The following is a 20824-nucleotide window of genomic DNA, read 5'->3' as shown; positions in this document are numbered from 1 at the left end:
GGAAAATTTTTTTCCTCTTTGCAGTTCGTTGTTTAGGTTAGTTGGTTAGGTTGTTTTGTTTATATCTTCGGCGCGCGGTGTTCCGGGTTCTATCCCCGGTCTCTTCAATTTGTTTTTAAAATTGTTATCGCAATATTAGGTTTCAGAAAAGTAAATTGGTTGAATATAAAGTTAGAAATTAAAAAAGTTCCATTTTTTTATATATATTAAAAAATTTTTAATGCCTTTCCTCAATAAAACAGCTTTTTATTTTTCACATTGTTTTAAATGTAGGTATTTCAAAATGTTATTCATTGAATTACAATTTAAAATTTATTTTTAACTTCGATTCCCCGTTGAAAAATCTTGAACAATATCATGTACATTTTCTTGTTCAATATCGTGTACATGCACATTCGCGTGATCTTGTACAAGAGCAGCAAACGAACCTGTAAAAGGAATTGGAACAAAGAACATGTATATGAACATTTACAGGTATACATGTAAGTGTAATTGTTTGCGACAGTTTTAAAGCTACGCAATAGTTTTTGGCATGTACAAACAGTCTGCCCTTATGGTTGTAGGAAAAAATAATCCTAAAATTTTATTAAATTTTAGACTTAAAAAGAAATATTTTTTTGTACATATTGCAACAATCATTGTACGAATATTATAAGTGCTATTTGGGTATGCAAATCAAATTTCAGCCCTCCAGATAAATTCGTGTAGCCGCTAGAGGGGGGTACATTTTTTGCTTTACTAGTCAATAACTCGAATTAGTGCTGCTTCTTGAAGTACTAACACACTCACGTAACGTTTGCAAAATTATGTATTTTTCGGAAAACAGCGAGATACATTGTACACAAATCTACCATCTCTCAACATTTTAAACAAAATTCTTTTCTCATTTTTTTCTCATCCCTTAGAGGCCACATCTTTTGATATGAAGAGCTCAAATTTGGAACACTTACGTATTTTTACGTGAAAATTATAAGAAAAATAAAGCCAGAAATATTTGAGTTGAGGATCATAATGTGTTGTCAATAATAACTAATAATTTTAGAAAAGAAACTTGTATCTGTCCACCAAAAACGAAAAAGATTTTCTCTGAATCAAGAACTTCAAATTCATACAATATTACGTATTCTTACGTGTAGATTACAAAAAATGGCAAGCACGAGTGTAGTTGATGATTATAACGTTGTCAAAAGAACTGCCCAGATAGCACGTAAGCTTGCCGCGCAATATTACCAACCTTGCACGGCAAACTTGCCGCAAACTTCAAATGCCCATCTGACCCACGCTTGCATGGTAAGCTTACCAAAAGATTGCAGTGTAAGGTTACTGCAAGATTGCACAATATAATTTTCGCAAGATTGCTCTGTAAACTTGCACGGTAAGCTTGTAGAAAATGAGCTTTAAACCTTAAATGTTTCGTCAAATTTATATAATCTTATTATATACCCGAGGCGTAATTTGAATCCTCCTTAGCTACCCTTAGAACCTAAATAGGCCCTCTTTTGGATCTTGTAGACTCCCGTAGGCCCTCCTTTGAATCCAAACGTGGAAGAAAGGGAAATTTGCGACTGGTTGAGGAAGCTAAAGAGGGTCTCGTTCGATTAAGAAAATATAAAAAAATACTTTTTTACTTATTTTTATTAAAGTAAAATGAATTTTTATTTCACACAATTTTTCTTTAATTACCCTTTAAAAACTGGAATTAACATATTTTGAAGCGTTTTCAAAAAATTAATAGAATTACAGCAATTTCAAAATTTTAATCAATTTTTAGACCCTACTTTGAATCCAAGCATAGAAGAAAGGGAAATTTACGACTAGTTGAGGAAGCTAAAGATGGTCTGTTAAACCCTACTTTACTCCTTGTAAAGCACTATGGGCCAAGAGACCGAGTTGCTTGGCCAAAAGTCAAGTTTTATTTAAAATTGCCTGAAAATCGTTACTCGGGGGTATTCAGGGTCGCTAATTACGATTCTGATGTCAGTTTTATAAAATTCAAAATGGCAGATCCAATATGGCGGACGGCTTTTATAAAAATCGATTTAATTTACCTGAATCTTGTTACTCTGAGGTTTTTGAGGTCGCTGATTACAATTCCGATGTCAGTTTTTCAAAATTTAAAATGGCGGATACAATATGGCGGACGATGAAATTTTAAATTATTAGAATTCGCTTGAAATTCTTTACTCGGGGGTTTTTCGGGTCGCTAATTACGAATTCGATGTCAATTTTTTAAAATTCAAAATGGCGAATACAATATGGCGGTTTGAGTATTCAAAAAATTATAGGATTTTTATCTACATTTATTTCTAAATTTTTTTATATTGATGTTTACGAAAATAGAGTGAAATTTTTTTAATTTAAAATATAATTGTTTTTTTTGTTTATTTTGCCTGCAGTTAGCCTATTGTTATAGTAGTTTCCAGGGTTTACCACGGGGAGGTTGCAGTGCTATTTTAAACCCCATTCGGGGAGGTTTCTGAGTGAGTTCCCCTAGCCTCTCACATTCGGAGAGGTTTCTGAGTGAGTTCCCCTAGCCTCTCACATTCGGGAAGGTTTCTAAGTGAGTTTCCCTAGCCTCTCATTTTTCGTTTTCAAAATGAATTACATTAATCTTCAAAGTCTTCTTCTGCTGACAGTTCTATATCCTGCAAATATTCGGTAGTATTCGAAGTGTACATTTGTTCATCTTCATCTTCCATATCAAATTCAAAGTTTGAGTTTCCTTGTGGAACTTCAAGTAAATCTCCTATTTCTTTTACGAGCGAAATCTCATTTTTCTTTCTTATTCGTGATTGCAGACTAAGATTACTTATGATTGGATCTGTACTGTCCATGGATCTATAAAAAACGTCTTCAAGATTAGCTTCTCGACTGCATTTTCTTGCGTGATGTTGTCTGTCGCTCTTGTAATATTTATTTCTAGATTCGGATGCTTCCTCACCTAACATACCTATTGGCAACAAACTTGTTCTGATAACATCACCACCGTGCACAAGAATCTTATGCAAAGTTGCTGACATTAAATACCAATAATAGTGCTGAACATAAATTTTCGCCGTTAATTCACATAATTCATTAAACTTTGATGCGTCAATTGGAAGATGACATGATAAAGCAACAAGAATTTTTTTAAAATTTCGAACCATTTGCACGTTAAGTCCAAGTAATTGAGCGAATAAATCCGGATCTTGAAAAGCTCTTCTAGCGGTATTGCCGTTATTTGTACTGCCAGAACCACCAGGTTTTGGTTTATCTACAAGTCCTAATTTTTCCCACAAAATGTTTTGTATATATTTCTGTCTTTCTACAAACTGTAATTTGTGTTCTTTTTTTCTTACCTGACAAACTTTTAGGTTTATTCTGTATGAAATGTTTAGACAAATTTCCAAGAACTTTATCCAAGCATGAAGAGGACTTAAACCATATTGCAGCGAGTTTGGATCTGGCAAAAAAGCTCCCTTATCTTTATTGGACAAATTATTGAACATGGAAGGAGTTGCGTGACAAATAGGACAGTTTTGCATGGATTTTGTATTCGTTATAATGTTTAGAACTTTACCATCTATGAGTGTCAAAAAAAAGAAAAATGAACTTGAATACTGCGGTCATCATCTAATGCAATTTTAAGAACTTCTAGTTTGTCAATTTCTTCCTCAATGTCTTGTTTTTGCTTTAAAATAAGATCTGCTGATTCTGGAACAGATTGAATACAAAGAGGTCGACATGATTTTGGCGATTGCGATGTTCTGTTGTTCCAGAGTACTATATTTTTGCTATCAGAATTGTATAATAATCGTAAAGGAATTACAGTTGTAACAAACAGATTTCCATCACTTTGTGGCGTATTTTCTGATGCAGATTTATAAGACTGATTATACCAAGATAATCCCGAACAACCATCAAACCCCCAAGAAAACATCATCACGCTTTCTAATAATGTCAAATTTGTACTTTGCATGTACTGAACAATCACTTCAGATTGTGATTTTACAATTCTTTCTGTAGTATGGTTTAACAAAGCTTGTAGCGTGACTTTTGCAATCTTTTCAGAAATAGAAATAGTATCTTTTGGAGGGCGACATTCTCCTTTAGCAAGTCTGACTTCATTGTAAGTTGGCCAGATATCCGCACCGGATAATTTAACTTCTGTTCTCATATTTTGATAAACAGCTTTATTAAGTGAATTGTCCAATAAAAATGTTAGAGCTTTGTCTGGTGTTTTTTCTTAATTGACACTGGAGGTTCGTTAATTAATTTTCTAATTTTTGCAGGTTGCTCTTGACATTGCAGTATATTTTCAAGTATAAAACATAAATTAAAATTTCGAGAACGTCTGGCCGCATAACGACATGCCATAATCATTCTTTGAGGATCGCACTATGGACCAGAAGACCAAATTCGATGGCCAAAAGTCACTTTTAGAATTGGTTAAAATGAAGTGTACCATTCCAATCAGTTATAACTAAAGTAGTTTTTCTACAAATTTTATTGTCCTACAATAATGTGTTGTTAATGTACAGTTGTGCGAAATTTGAAAATCAATTATCAATTTTATCCAATGCATTTGTAATAAAAGTCATTTGCTTCATAATCTATTAAATGAAATGTTTCAATATATGCATATATTAAAGCAGATTCTGAATTCGGGCAAAAATGGGCGGATTTTTCATATATTTTAGGATCTAATAAAGAAATCTACAGCTTAGACAATTAAAAATCTGGTGGAGTCTCGGGAAGTTTGCTTTTGAAAAAAATACATTATTAAAAATTTACAACTACATGAATATAACTATGTGGTACTTCAAAAAAATTACAACGAATTAACTTCTATTTTTATTTTTATTTCTTTGCATGAGTAAGGAGAGATGAGAAAAAAAAGATAGAGTGAATTGTTTTAATAGATTATGAAGCAAATGACTTTTATTACAAATGCATTGGATAAAATTGATAATTGATTTTCAAATTTCGCACAACTGTACATTAACAACACATTATTATAGGACAATAAAATTTGTAGAAAAACTACTTTAGTTATAAGTGATTGGAATGGTACACTTCATTTTAACCAATTCTAAAAGTGACTTTTGGCCATCGAATTTGGTCTTTTGGCCATCGAATTTGGTCTTCTGGCCCATAGTGCGATCCTCAAAGAATGATTATGGCATGTCGTTATGCGGCCAGACGTTCTCGAAATTTTAATTTATGTTTTGTACTTAAAAATATACTGCAATGTCAAGAGCAACCTGCAAAAATTAGAAAATTAATTAACGAACCTCCAGTGTCAATTAAGAAAAAACACCAGACAAAGCTCTAACATTTTTATTGGACAATTCACTTAATAAAGCTGTTTATCAAAATATGAGAACAGAAGTTAAATTATCCGGTGCGGATATCTGGCCAACTTACAATGAAGTCAGACTTGCTAAAGGAGAATGTCGCCCTCCAAAAGATACTATTTCTATTTCTGAAAAGATTGCAAAAGTCACGCTACAAGCTTTGTTAAACCATACTATAGAAAGAATTGTAAAATCACAATCTGAAGTGATTGTTCAGTACATGCAAATTACAAATTTGACATTATTAGAAAGCGTGATGATGTTTTCTTGGGGGTTTGATGGTTGTTCGGGATTATCTTGGTATAATCAGTCTTATAAATCTGCATCAGAAAATACGCCACAAAGTGATGGAAATCTGTTTGTTACAACTGTAATTCCTTTACGATTATTATACAATTCTGATAGCAAAAATATAGTACTCTGGAACAACAGAACATCGCAATCGCCAAAATCATGTCGACCTCTTTGTATTCAATCTGTTCCAGAATCAGCAGATCTTATTTTAAAGCAAAAACAAGACATTGAGGAAGAAATTGACAAACTAGAAGTTCTTAAAATTGCATTAGATGATGACCGCAGTATTCAAGTTCATTTTTCTTTTTTTTGACACTCATAGATGGTAAAGTTCTAAACATTATAACGAATACAAAATCCATGCAAAACTGTCCTATTTGTCACGCAACTCCTTCCATGTTCAATAATTTGTCCAATAAAGATAAGGGAGCTTTTTTGCCAGATCCAAACTCGCTGCAATATGGTTTAAGTCCTCTTCATGCTTGGATAAAGTTCTTGGAAATTTGTCTAAACATTTCATACAGAATAAACCTAAAAGTTTGTCAGGTAAGAAAAAAAGAACACAAATTACAGTTTGTAGAAAGAAAGAAATATATACAAAACATTTTGTGGGAAAAATTAGGACTTGTAGATAAACCAAAACCTGGTGGTTCTGGCAGTACAAATAACGGCAATACCGCTAGAAGAGCTTTTCAAGATCCGGATTTATTCGCTCAATTACTTGGACTTAACGTGCAAATGGTTCGAAATTTTAAAAAAATTCTTGTTGCTTTATCATGTCATCTTCCAATTGACGCATCAAAGTTTAATGAATTATGTGAATTAACGGCGAAAATTTATGTTCAGCACTATTATTGGTATTTAATGTCAGCAACTTTGCATAAGATTCTTGTGCACGGTGGTGATGTTATCAGAACAAGTTTGTTGCCAATAGGTATGTTAGGTGAGGAAGCATCCGAATCTAGAAATAAATATTACAAGAGCGACAGACAACATCACGCAAGAAAATGCAGTCGAGAAGCTAATCTTGAAGACGTTTTTTATAGATCCATGGACAGTACAGATCCAATCATAAGTAATCTTAGTCTGCAATCACGAATAAGAAAGAAAAATGAGATTTCGCTCGTAAAAGAAATAGGAGATTTACTTGAAGTTCCACAAGGAAACTCAAACTTTGAATTTGATATGGAAGATGAAGATGAACAAATGTACACTTCGAATACTACCGAATATTTGCAGGATATAGAACTGTCAGCAGAAGAAGACTTTGAAGATTAATGTAATTCATTTTGAAAACGAAAAATGAGAGGCTAGGGAAACTCACTTAGAAACCTTCCCGAATGTGAGAGGCTAGGGGAACTCACTCAGAAACCTCTCCGAATGTGAGAGGCTAGGGGAACTCACTCAGAAACCTCCCCGAATGGGGTTTAAAATAGCACTGCAACCTCCCCGTGGTAAACCCTGGAAACTACTATAACAATAGGCTAACTGCAGGCAAAATAAACAAAAAAAACAATTATATTTTAAATTAAAAAAATTTCACTCTATTTTCGTAAACATCAATATAAAAAAATTTAGAAATAAATGTAGATAAAAATCCTATAATTTTTTGAATACTCAAACCGCCATATTGTATTCGCCATTTTGAATTTTAAAAAATTGACATCGAATTCGTAATTAGCGACCCGAAAAACCCCCGAGTAAAGAATTTCAAGCGAATTCTAATAATTTAAAATTTCATCGTCCGCCATATTGTATCCGCCATTTTGAATTTTGAAAAACTGACATCGGAATTGTAATCAGCGACCTCAAAAACCCCAGAGTAACAAGATTCAGTTAAATTAAATCGATTTTTATAAAAGTCGTCCGCCATATTGGATCTGCCATTTTGAATTTTTAAAAACTGACATCAGAATCGTAATTAGCGACCCTGAAAACCCCCGAGTAACGATTTTCAGGCAATTTTAAATAAAACTTGACTTTTGGCCAAGCAACTCGGTCTCTTGGCCCATAGCACAGTGGCCGATTTCCCGAAAAACCTGGCCAAAAGTCAAAAAAATTTTTTTAGAAATTTATACTTTTTATTGTAGAATATTATAAAGGAGGGTTCACTGCATAATTTTGCGAAAAAAAATTTCACTTTTTTTATCACCAATTTATTATGTGAACAAGTAAAAGTGATCTTTGCCAGAGATTTACTCAGAACGTTTCATAACTATAAATTTTCGTCACAGTTAAAATAGTGAAAATATACTAATATACAGCAGATTTTTGAATATCTTTTTTTGGGAATTATTAACAAAGGTGTATGAAATATGTTGAATGTATTTATAATCACATTTAAAACGTACAGTTTTTAAAAAATGACATTAAACATCGCTATTCATGGCGACGATTTTTGTATTGTTTTATCAACGTAAATCATGAAAATAGTTGTGAAATCCACCGATATCCGCGCTCTACCTGGTATTATCATAAACTAGAATATATTTTTAATTCATTTTAATTGAAATCAGTTGCCCCAAGCTGCCCCTGCAGTTTTGGTATCACTTTTTATTTCACTAAGCGCGGTTTACCGACAGCGCGTTGCACCGGCCGGCGGTGCAACTGAACGTGAAAGACTGACTTTTTCTTCATTCGCATTCGCTTTAAACTAAAATTTAAGCACTGTCTGTAATTTTAAAAAAATAAGCTCTAACACATTTACGCAATTTTATAATACCAGCAAATATTTTAGATCCGCCATATTGAATTTGATAAAACAAATCTAAAATTTGATTTCAGAAACCTAGTAAACATAAGTATACTAAGTTTGGTTAAAATCGTACAATTTTTTAATTTTTAGCAAAGTTTTTTAAAATCTAAACGGCCAGTTTAGATCCGCCATTTTGAATTTGACACAACCAATGTAAAATTTGAATTCAGAAGCCCAAAAAACATGGGTATACCAATTTTGGTTGAAATCGTATCATTTTTCGATTTTCAGCAAAGTTTTTTAAAATCTAAACGGCCATTTTGGATCCGCCATTTTGAATTTGACACAACCAATGTAAAATTTGAATTCAGAAGCCCAAAAAACATGGATATACCAATTTTGATTGAAATCGTATCATTTTTCGATTTTCAGCAAAGTTTTTTAAAATCTAAACGGCCATTTTGGATCCGCCATTTTGAATTTGACACAACCAATGTAAAATTTGAATTCAGAAGCCCTAAAAACATGGGTATACCAATTTTGGTTGAAATCGTATCATTTTTCGATTTTCAGCAAAGTTTTTTAAAATCTAAACGGCCATTTTGGATCCGCCATTTTGAATTTGACACAACCAATGTAAAATTTGAATTGAGAAGCCCAAAAAACATGGGTATACCAATTTTGGTTGAAATCATATCATTTTTCGATTTTTGGCCAGGTTTTTCGAGAAATCGGCCACTGTGCATAGTGGAGTGTAACTCGCATTTGTCTGATTTTTTTTACTGATAGCACCTCTACTGCGCCATCTGTCCTTTCTTTCTGTAAGCGGGCAATCGTTTTTTGATAATAAAAGTTTTAAAAAGAAAATAAAAATAATAAAAATGTTTTTAATAATTTTCATAAACAAATTCTTTTATTTATATTTTTGTATTACAAATTTTTCAAAAAAAAGTATAACTTAAATTATTTTTGATGCTGAAATAATTTTTAACACTAATATAGTATTACCCCTCTATATAGGCAACCTGTTGCGTAAAGTCTATTTTTTATGACAAGCTGTCAGTTAATATTGACTATAGTATTTGATTATGATAATAGTTTTTTGATAAAGAGACCTTCTTTCGATAGTGTCTAAATTTTTGTTTTAAATGATCAAAGTGAAAATTTTCAGTAAAAAAGGATGTTTAATAATTTTTTTACAAAATCCAGAAACATTATCAAAAAAAGGGCTCTTTTCCAAAAATCTATAGTAAATACAGATTTATGGAAAAATTTGTTTATTAAGATTCGGTGTTTTTGCAAGCGTCAATATTATTTCCGCAATAAAAGTTGACAGCTTGTCCTAGAATTTGCACGTAACGCTATAGGTTGCCTATAGAAAGAGGTATTGCTATTATGCAATAAAAATTTCTTTTAGAAGCAAAAATTTTGAATAATATATTATTAAATATTAATTAATTATTATTATTAATTTATTAATTAATATTTTTAAATTTTTCTAAAAAATTTTGTTTAAAATAATTTTTCAAATTTTTAATATTTTTCAAAATATAGTTTTAAAAACATATTAAAAATTTTTCTAAATACTCAAAATTAAAATATGTATATTTAAAAATTATTATTAATATAAATTAACAATTTTTTTTGTTAATGTATCAAAACTAATATTTTTAAAAATGTTCATTTACAAAAAATTTTTTGTTTACCTTATAAGATTTCGATACAGGATAATGTATTATCCCTTTCTGTAGACAACCTGTCGTGGTACTGCCATTTTCTACAATAAGCTGTCAACTTTTGTCGCGGAAATAATATTGACACTCCTTCAAACATTTTACGCAGATAAACAAATTTTTTTTAAATTCTTATTTGCTATTTTTTTTATAAAAAGCATTTTTCATACTAAACTTTCGAAAAATTCTTTTTATAGAAAATATCTAATTTTATAATAAATTTTATTTCAACATCTCCTCTGTCGCCATCTGTGTTCTTGCTTAGAAAACTCGTTTAGAACAAGATTTCTCGACTCAAATTCTCGCGTGGCAATACGTCTCTCAAGATATTCGTGAGACATGTGACGGCCATTTTCTGTAGCAAAGTGTCAGTTTTAATATTAGAATTAATTTTCTTGCTCGAGGAAACATCGAAATCTGCTAAACAAATATTTTCTAAAATCCTTATACCCTATAGTTTTTTGATAAAGAGCCTTTTTTTGTAAAAGTGTTAGAATTTTTTTTTAAAAATGATAAAATTAAAATTTTTAAAAAAAGAGGGGAAAGTATTTGAGAACCTCTGACAGTTTCTCCGTTCAGCACCCTTAATTCACTCTAAATTTGTGAATAAAAAAATACAAAGGTCGATAGCCATGGTTTAAAGGTGTAAAAACGGTGAAAAGAAACGCCAGGCTTTGCCCAGCTTTGGTGCGCTATCAATTTTTCAGTTAAAAAATTTCAAAGTTTGAATGTTACGGGTTTTGAGGTTTAAAGACCGTGAAAAGAAATGCCAGGCTTTGCCCAGCCTTAATTCACTCCAAATTTGTGAATAAAAAATTACAAAGGTCGATAGCCATGGTTTTAAAGGTGTAAAAACGTTGAAAAGAAACGCCAGGCATTGCCCAGTTTTGGTGCACTCACAATTTTTCAGTTAAAAAATTTCAAAGTTCGAATGCCACGGTTTTTGAGGTCTAAAGACCATGGTTTTAAAGGTGAAAAACGGTGAATAGAAATGCCAGGCTTTTCTCAGTTTTGGTGTGCACTCTCAATTTTTCAGTTGAAAAATTTCAAAGTTCGAATCTTATGGTTTTTGAGGTCTAAAGACCGTGAAAAGAAATGCCAGGCTTTACCCAGCTTTAATTCACTCTAAATTTGTGAATAAAAAAATACAACGGTCGTTAGCCATGGTTTTAAAGGTGAAAAGACGGTGAATAGAAATGCCAGGCTTTGCCCAGCCATAATTCACTCTAAATTTTTCAGTTAAAAAATTTCAAAGTTCGAATGCCACGGTTTTTGAGGTCTAAAGACCGTGAAAAGAAATGCCAGGCTTTGCCCAGCGTTAATTCACTCTCAATTTTTCAGTTAAAAAATTTCAAAGTTCGAATGCCACGGTTTTTGAGGTCTAAAGACCGTGAATAGAAATGTCAGTCTTTGCCCAGCCTTAATTCACTCTAAATTTGTGAATAAAAAATTTCAAAGTTCGAATGCCACGGTTTTTGAGGTCTAAAGACCGTGAACAGAAATGCCAGGCTTTGCCCAGCTTTGGTGCACTCTAAATTTTTCAGTTAAAAAATTTCAAAGTTCGAATGCCACGGTTTTTGAGGTCTAAAGACCGTGAATAGAAATGCCAGGCTTTGCCCAGCCATAATTCACTCTAAATTTGTGAATAAAAAATTTCAAAGTTCGAATGCCACGGTTTATAGGTCTAAAGACCGTGAATAGAAATGCCAGGCTTTGCCCAGCCTTAATTCACTCTAAATTTGTGAATAAAAAATTTCAAAGTTCGAATGCCACGGTTTTTGAGGTCTAAAGACCGTTAACAGAAATGCCAGGCTTTGCCCAGCTTTGGTGCACTCTAAATTTTTCAGTTAAAAAATTTCAAAGTTCGAATGCCACGGTTTTTGAGGTCTAAAGACCGTGAACAGAAATGCCAGGCTTGCCCAGCTTTGGTGCATTCTAAATTTTTCAGTTAAAAAATTTCAAAGTTCGAATGCCACGGTTTTTGAGGTCTAAAGACCGTGAACAGAAATGCCAGGCTTTGCCCAGCTTTGGTGCACTCTAAATTTTTCAGTTAAAAAATTTCAAAGTTCGAATGCCACGGTTTTTGAGGTCTAAAGACCGTGAATAGAAATGCCAGGCTTTGCCCAGCCATAATTCACTCTAAATTTGTGAATAAAAAATTTCAAAGTTCGAATGCCACGGTTTATAGGTCTAAAGACCGTGAATAGAAATGCCAGGCTTTGCCCAGCCTTAATTCACTCTAAATTTGTGAATAAAAAATTTCAAAGTTCGAATGCCACGGTTTTTGAGGTCTAAAGACCGTGAACAGAAATGCCAGGCTTTGCCCAGCTTTGGTGCACTCTAAATTTTTCAGTTAAAAAATTTCAAAGTTCGAATGCCACGGTTTTTGAGGTCTAAAGACCGTGAATAGAAATGCCAGGCTTTGCCCAGCCATAATTCACTCTAAATTTGTGAATAAAAAATTTCAAAGTTCGAATGCCACGGTTTATTGGTCTAAAGATCGTGAATAGAAATGCCAGGCTTTGCTCAGCTTTGGTGCACTCTAAATTTTTCAGTTAAAAAATTTCAAAGTTCGAATGCCACGGTTTTTGAGGTCTAAAGACCGTGAACAGAAATGCCAGGCTTTGCCCAGCCATAATTCACTCTAAATTTGTGAATAAAAAATTTCAAAGTTCGAATGCCACGGTTTATTGGTCTAAAGATCGTGAATAGAAATGCCAGGCTTTGCTCAGCTTTGGTGCACTCTAAATTTTTCAGTTAAAAAATTTCAAAGTTCGAATGCCACGGTTTTTGAGGTCTAAAGACCGTGAATAGAAATGCCAGGCTTTGCCCAGCTTTGGTGCACTCTAAACTTTTCAGTTAAAAAATTTCAAAGTTCGAATGCCACGGTTTTTGAGGTCTAAAGACCGTGAATAGAAATGCCAGGCTTTGTCCAGCTATTCTGCACTCTCAATTTTTCCGATAAAAAATTTCAAAGTTCGAATGCCACGGTTTTTGAGGTTTTAAAACCGTGAAAAGAAATGCCAGGGTTAATCCACTCTTTCACTGCAATGCAATTGGAAATTTTTTTGACAGCTTTTAACCAGTTAACTTGCATGGTAATGTCATTGTAAGCTTATACGGTAAGGTCACCGTAAGCTACCATGGTAAGGTAACTGTAAGGTTACACTAAGCTTACAAGGTAAGCTTATATTACTGCTAACATAGAACAAAGTATTAATTTGTTAATTTACAGTAAACAATACATTATTTTGCACATATATATTTATTTTGTAATTTATGTAAAAGACCCCCATAGGTTTTGCTTAAAAAAATTTACTGCGCATAAATATTTAAAAAAATTATTTATTGATATCCTTGAAAACTTACCGTGTAAGCATACTGTAACCTTGCAGTGACCTTAGCGCCTACTTTTTTGTTGTGTCGTGCAGTATTGCCAACCTATATTCTTTAAAAATTAACTTAGTGCCTGTTTCAGCTTCGTATTGTTGTTTTTTTTGCTAATGTTAAGTAAAGTTTTGATTTTTATGTAACTAATACAATTTTGCACAATGGCCGTACTATGACGCAATGACAAGGGACAAGAACTGACATAAAAAAATGAAAAAAAAATGTTATCACTAGTGCTTTGTTGTCACAATTCTACTAACATATGTACAATACAAAACTATCAATAGCTTTTATACACTAAAAAAAAATATTTGAATCAAATAAAAAATTTTTTGATCCACATACATCATTTAATTGTCTATTATCCAATAAAAATGTATTTGAACCAAATACACATTTACTAAACCTAAGTATTTTATTTTATCGTGCCAAATAAATAATAATAATATCAAAATATCGAGTTTCATGCGATTCCGATGAATTTTTTGAAAAAGTGTCCGCTATCTTGAACTTTTGAAAACTGACTTCAAATTCGTAATCGGCGACTCCGAAAACCCCCGAAAAAAGAGTATCAGACAAATCCGATGAATTTTTGGAAAAATTGTCCGCCATATTGGTTTTTTGAGGTTATCTCAAAATCATCATCTGATGGTGTAAAACGGACCTCGAATTCGGATTCAGCGACCCAAAAAACATAAAGTAGGCTTAGGCAGACCCCCAGATCAAAACTTTTTTTTTTGTGGTTGTGTAATTTGTGCTAAATACAACGTATTGAAATTAAATACACGGAATATTTCAAGCTAACAAGGGGTCATTCATAAAGTGATACATTTTTTCAAAATTTTGACACCCCCCCCCCATGCCCCTTGTGATGCTTTTTCCATTAACGATTAACATGTAGTGTGATATTCTGCTGACCCCCCCTCTACCTCCTAAAGCATCACATGCATTATAGATGGCTCCTAAATAATTATTTCAATCACTTGTGGAAATTATTCCTTTCAAATAAATATTTAGGGGCCGTCCAGATACCACGTGGACAATTTTTCATCACTTTTTGACCCCCCCCTCCCCCCTCGTGGACAATTGTGGACTTTTGACGAATCCCCCCCCCCTAAATGTCCACGTGGACTTTTTTTGGTGAAAATTTTTTGTTTGTATGTTTCTTATTTTAAAATGGTAAATAAATATATATTTAATAGTTATTAGAAAACATTTAGTCACTGCTTCTTTTAATTATAAAAATAATTTTCAAGTTTACTGCTAGTAAACTCAAAATTTTGCTAAGCAAAATAACATTTTTGGTTGAATCACATAACAATCACATTGATAACACATCTTAGAATAACGTTTACCAACTAAATACCATTATTTTTTGGTATCGTGAAGATATTTTTGGCAAAAATATTTCAGATTACTCTACAAACTAAAAATACATAAATCTTTTTGGCAACAAATCTTAAATTATCGATCACTATAGCTAAAAATACAATGTATGGTAGAATTAAAATATTTATGCCAGGAATATCTGAAAATTATCGTATAAAATAAAAGTAGGTAAATCTTTATGGTAACAAATCTTAAAATAATATCGAAAAAACCACAAATTTACTAATCGTCATCTATATTATCATTGCTGATCCATGGTTGTGTTAACCATTCGGCAAGATTATCAGTTGCGAAAAAATCAATGGAGCTCTCTGAAGTTACATTATTTTCCATCTCTACACAAGACACTTCAACAAGTTCCGTTTCTTCATCCCAATCCTCTGTATTTCTTTTATGTTGATTTTTATGTAATATTTTAACGTGAGTAGTTAAGTGCGACTTTGCGGCAAAATAAAGGCCACATTCACTGCATATGCGTTTTAAAATTTTAAAAACAGTCTGTTAGTTGATTGAAGTATTTTGAGTCAATAGTAGGTTCAAAATTCAAGATGTATTTCAAATCAAAATTTGTTACGCTGAGTATCAAAATTTTTATCGGAGTCCTATCTGTGGAATCTTGTTAAGGGGTCACTTACCTTGCAGTACAGGTAGTACTGAAGGGCAGTACAAATCATAAGGGAGATTTTGAGGTAAATCATTCACAGTAGGTCTTAAATTCATTAAAAATGAAATTGTAATTTATGAGAATTCGGGTTTAGGCGGGTTTGTTATGATTTTTCACGTGTAGCACACCAGCCGGCGTATATTGATTCGATAAAACTCGAACGAAATCGATAAAAATATCGAATGACTTGCGCAGCGCTGCATAATACACTGGCGCGAAATTTAAAAGAGGGATAAAAAACAATAAATAAAATTTCATTTTTACTGGGTCCACGTGGATATTTGCTTTGACCCCCCCTCCCCCCCTCGTGGACAATCGTGGACTTTTGACGAACCCCCCCTCCCTCCAAAACTGTCCACGTGGTATATGGACGGCCCCTTACTAGACATAAGTATTTTATTTTATCGAATCAAATAGATAGTAATTTCAATCAAATATAAAGTATTCCACTCAAATAAATGCAATATTCAGAGCTAATAAATAATTATTTGAATCAATTATGAAAATTATTTCATTCAATACTGTATGTTTTTTTATTCGAATAATTTTTACTTGCATGAAAAAAATATTTTTCTTGAATTAAATATTTAATTTTATCATAAGTAATCGTTTTAATTGAAACTAAAAACTCTTTAATTATGACAATTATTATTTTATTTGATCCAAATAAATAATTTATTTGCATAAAATGTAAGAATTTTCTGATTCAAATAAATCAAAATTTGAATTGAATAAATAACATATATATTTACTAATTCTTCCATTTCTAAATTAAATTCTTACTCAAATTAAATTTATTAAATAACGTTTTAATTAATTATCTGGCGAACATAGAAAAAAGTAATAATAAATAAATTAATTAAAAAATATATAATTTCTAAATACTATGATCGGATATTTTCATTTTTCAACTAATTCATACATAGAATTAATGGATTTAAATATAGAAAATTTTGCTATTCGATCATATATGAGTGTATTATTTTCAAAAAAAAGTGTAAATATATTTTTATTAAAAACACGTTTTTTGTTGTTCTTAATCATTGTAAACATTAATTTTTTGTTCATTAAAATTTTTTTTGACTTTTGGACATAGAAAATTTTGCTATTCGATAATATCTGAGTGTATTATTTTTAAGAAAAAGTGTAAATACATTTTTAATAAAAACGCGATTTTTGTTGTTCTTAATCATTGTAAACATTAATTTTTTGATCATTAAAATTTTTTTTTGACGTTTGGACGTAGAATATTTTGTTATTCGATCATATATGAGTGTATTATTTTTAAAAAAAAGTGTAAATACATTTTTAATAAAAACGCGATTTTTGTTGTTCTTAATCCTTGTAAACATTAATTTTTTGTTCATTAAAATTTTTTTTTGACGTTTGGACATAGAAAATTTTGCTATGCGATCAAATGTTATGTATAAAATAAAAAATTAATTTTTTAAATGTAATAGATAACAAATTAATAAAAAGTTTTATGTGAAAAATAACAGTAAAAAAATATAAATTTTCTATGTTCAAAATAATCAACAATAAATTTTTTAGTGTTTTATAATTCTTATTCTAATTTATAATTGAATCTATTAAGGGGGGAACACCAGTTGTAACTTTCGAAAAATCAATTTTTTTTTGTGCATTTTCTTAAAGTATACATATTTAGAAATGTGTCTGTAAATTTCAAAGTTGATCCGGTGAAAAATAAATGAGATATACAGAACACTGCATCGGCGCGTCCCGTGGCTTCATACAAGGTGGCCAGCCATAACTGACCCTAACGACAGATGGCCTTTTCCTATGATTTAGAAACGGCAACCACTGCGGAAGAGTTATTATATGGTCCAGGAATCGATGACTCTTTGTTACTTGGAAACAAAATTTCTTCTGAACAAAAAAAAGTAAGTTGAAACTTTGAATGCGTTTTTCTCAAAATGACATTTTCCAAGTCGGTGACCACGATTACTCGAATACCATTAAACCGATTTATTTAAAATTTAGTGTGCTTCATTTACACATATAAGTCTAGTTCGTGATCGAAGGATTTTTTTTTATGCAAAACTTTTTTTTATATAGCTGAAAATCGACCGTATTTTTTTAACGAAAATCATACTTTTGACTTTGACAGGTCGCCATTTTGTCAAATTTTTTTTTTTTTTAAATCCTTCGATCACGAACTAGATAATCTTATAATAAATGTAAATCAATTTCATTTTTGTATTTCAGACGAAGTATACTTGCAGAATGCTGGTCACCGCAATTCGCCTTTTTTCTTAAGACGCCACTTCAATGGCTCATATCTCCAAAAGTTTTTGTTAAAAAAATTTTTTTTTTCTCTTAAATTACAGCTTTTTACATGTACTTTTAACTAATAAATAGTATTCTTTAAAAAGATTCATTGTTCTTTTGGAAAATATTCTTGAAAAAAGCATTATTTTTTGAGTTACAACTGGTGTTCCCCCCTTAACTTACCTTAATCTAGCAGCTATTGTCATGGATAATCTCCTCCCAGACGTTTTATATTTCCCATTCCTCTTCATATTTCACTTATTTAATATTTGTTTTATATTCTCCTGTCCATTTTATGATTCCTGCATTGCTTGTTTTTATCACTACACTTTTTTCCACAAGCACAACAGTGATATATCTCCTGTCCTTTCGTCACTAATCACATTACACTTTCTAAATAAAGGTAGAAATTGAAATTTTTTACTACACTTTTTACATTTGTGAAATGCAAAATATGAATAACACAGGCGACCGTATGCGAAACAAACTGTGCTGGTTCGATCGGGTCAACAATACACGTATCAAAACAAACAAGCCGGCCGGCTTTCTGTTTTCTTGCGGTTATAGGTTTCCTCATGTTATTCTTCGTTCTCTCTTTCTCTTATGCTGCGTCTACTCATCAAAGCGCGCTCTGTCTACAGCACTGGAATCACTTCACTTCATTGCGACCAGTGTTTCAAGTGGTTTGTGGGTTTTGCGGAATTTTGGTAAGTATCTTTTCCATTATGAACAAAAAGTACTTTTATAATATTTTGATTTGTATGTATATCTAAATTCAGCAGATTTTTTTATGTTTTTGGTGTAAAAAAATACCTAATTTGATACTTTAATAATATAATATTAGTGTTCTTTGAAAACTTTTTAAATAACCTCAAATTAACCTCAGATTTTAAAGCAGAATGCAATGTATTTTCACATTTTTATTGATTTTTTTTATTTCTAACAAGATATTATTATTTTAAAATATTTTTTCATCAATAACTTTAAGTATGATATTAGTTTTTATTGAATATTTTTTGATTTTATGTGTACAATAACGTGATTTTCATTATAAATCAATATATGACAGGGGCAATGTATTTATTTTTTCTTCCGAGTTGAGACAAATTTTAATTTTTCTTATTATTTACTTTTACATCTTGAAATAATTTACTTCTTTTTTTTAATTTATTTAATTATTTTATTTTAAAATTCTAATTTTTAAAAACTTTTTCTTCAGATTTTTTTAAGTAAGATAATAATTTTTTCTGGAAACAAAAAGTTTTCCGTGTAAATTAATTGAATTCAAATTAATGCTAATTTTAGAAATTCTACAAAATTAAATGCATTGCAATTTTTATTTATTGATGCATTGATTAATCTTTTTTTTTTATTAAAATATTGTATTTCTCTTTACATTCAAATAACATTATTATTATAATAAATAATATTGCGTCGCATTTGAAAAAAGCAATTTCAGATCTTTGAAATTGTTTCATTTAGATCCAAAATTATTATCATAAACAATAATCTTTGAAAATATTTATATCAAAAATTTTTTTTATTCGTTCAAATGTTTATAGCAAGAGAAACTTCTTTTTGTTTTGGTGGAAGGGAAGCCAATTTAATTTCCAACATTTTAAAGAATTAAAAAATACATTCATATTAAAATTAAATTTTTTTCATAAAGAATTTTTGCCAATTTCCAGGTTATGTCAACTAATTAAGCTTTTTCAAATTTTAATCTTTATTCAAATGCAATGTTACATTTTTTAAAATATTGGAAATCAAATTTTTTACACTTCTACCAAAATTAATCTGAATTCTGCTCCTTTTTAATTTAAAATTCGAAATATTCTTAATTGAAAGTTTCTTTTTCATTATATCAATTAAAATAAGTATTTATTAAATATTTCAGTTGTGAAGAAAACTTAAGCATCAATGATACATAACTTATAATTTTTTTCTTCTAACGTCCCTTTCTTTAGATCGCGTCTCAAATGTTTGAAAAAATATTGCAGTTTATAAATATAAAAATGGCTTATTTATAAAAAAATGATAAAAACTACACTGAAAAAAATTAAATAAAAAATCTGCTTTTTATTTCGGCAATATCTACTGAATTACAAAAGCAGTGCACACAAGGCACTTTTTTCTTATAAAAAGGTAATTTTTGCCTTATTACTAACGTAATAAAAACATGTTATTTGTAAAATGTGTTGGTTACTTTAGTAACGCGGCAAAAATTCCCTTTGAATAATTAAAATTTGCGTGTGTTCATTGCTTTTGTAATTCGGTTGAAATTACCGAAGTAAAAAGTAGTTTTTGTGTTTTATTTTTCTCAGTGTATATTCACCATTTTATTTTCAAGATGATGTAAATCGACACTTTTATATAAAAAACAAGTAACTATTTATTTCATATATTTAAATTAAGTAATAAACATACTGCTAATTAACGGTTATATATATACCACCGAATGATAAATTCATCCTCGGAGGTCCCAAACTAATAAGGATAACGTAAGATATTTCACATTCAATAAATTTTTAATTCATCAATTTTAATAATTTTTTTTTACTCAGGAAGGTGCAAAACAAAAGAAGGAGGAGGAGTTAAAATTTCAAGAAGAAGAAATGAAACGTCAGCAGGAGGAATTACGGCAGCAGCAAGAGATATGGCGACAGCAACAAGATCAATTGCGACAGGAGCAGGATCAACTACGGCATAAACAGCAACTGCTTCATGAACAGGAACAACAAATAATAATGGAGCAGGAGAAGCAGCAGTCTTCAAATAATTATTTTTATAAATAATGAAATTAATTTATTTTCACTTTTTTCTATTTTAATACAATATTTCAAAAAAGTTCAATTATTTCTAAAAAGGTTTGAAAAAAGTATGAGTTGCAAACATTAAACCAATATCATAAACAATAGAATTTTCAATTACTTAAAATATAATTTTCGAAAACAATTAATTAATTCATAATATTTATGTTTATATTTTTATATTATATTATTATTATATTATAATACTTATACACCTACAACAT

At 30.7% G+C, this 20824-nt stretch overlaps 1 protein-coding gene across 1 annotated transcript; it reads left to right on the top strand.

The window, feature by feature from the left end:
- The first annotated feature begins 18365 nt into the window (after positions 1-18365).
- Positions 18366-20585, top strand: LOC127284288 (golgin subfamily A member 6-like protein 7). Its single transcript, XM_051309676.1, has 2 exons — positions 18366-18497; positions 20355-20585. Exons 1-2 carry the CDS (start codon positions 18366-18368, stop codon positions 20583-20585), a joined length of 363 nt encoding a protein of 120 aa, XP_051165633.1.
- Positions 20586-20824: the final 239 nt, after the last annotated feature.

The sequence above is a fragment of the Leptopilina boulardi genome, unplaced genomic scaffold, assembly GCF_019393585.1.
Source record: "Leptopilina boulardi isolate dan_hultmark-lab unplaced genomic scaffold, ZJU_Lbou_2.1 LbouV2_322, whole genome shotgun sequence".
Taxonomy (NCBI): Eukaryota; Metazoa; Arthropoda; class Insecta; order Hymenoptera; family Figitidae; genus Leptopilina; species Leptopilina boulardi.
The sequence above is the reverse complement of the archived record's forward strand: the minus strand, read 5'-3'. Positions and strand labels throughout refer to the sequence as shown.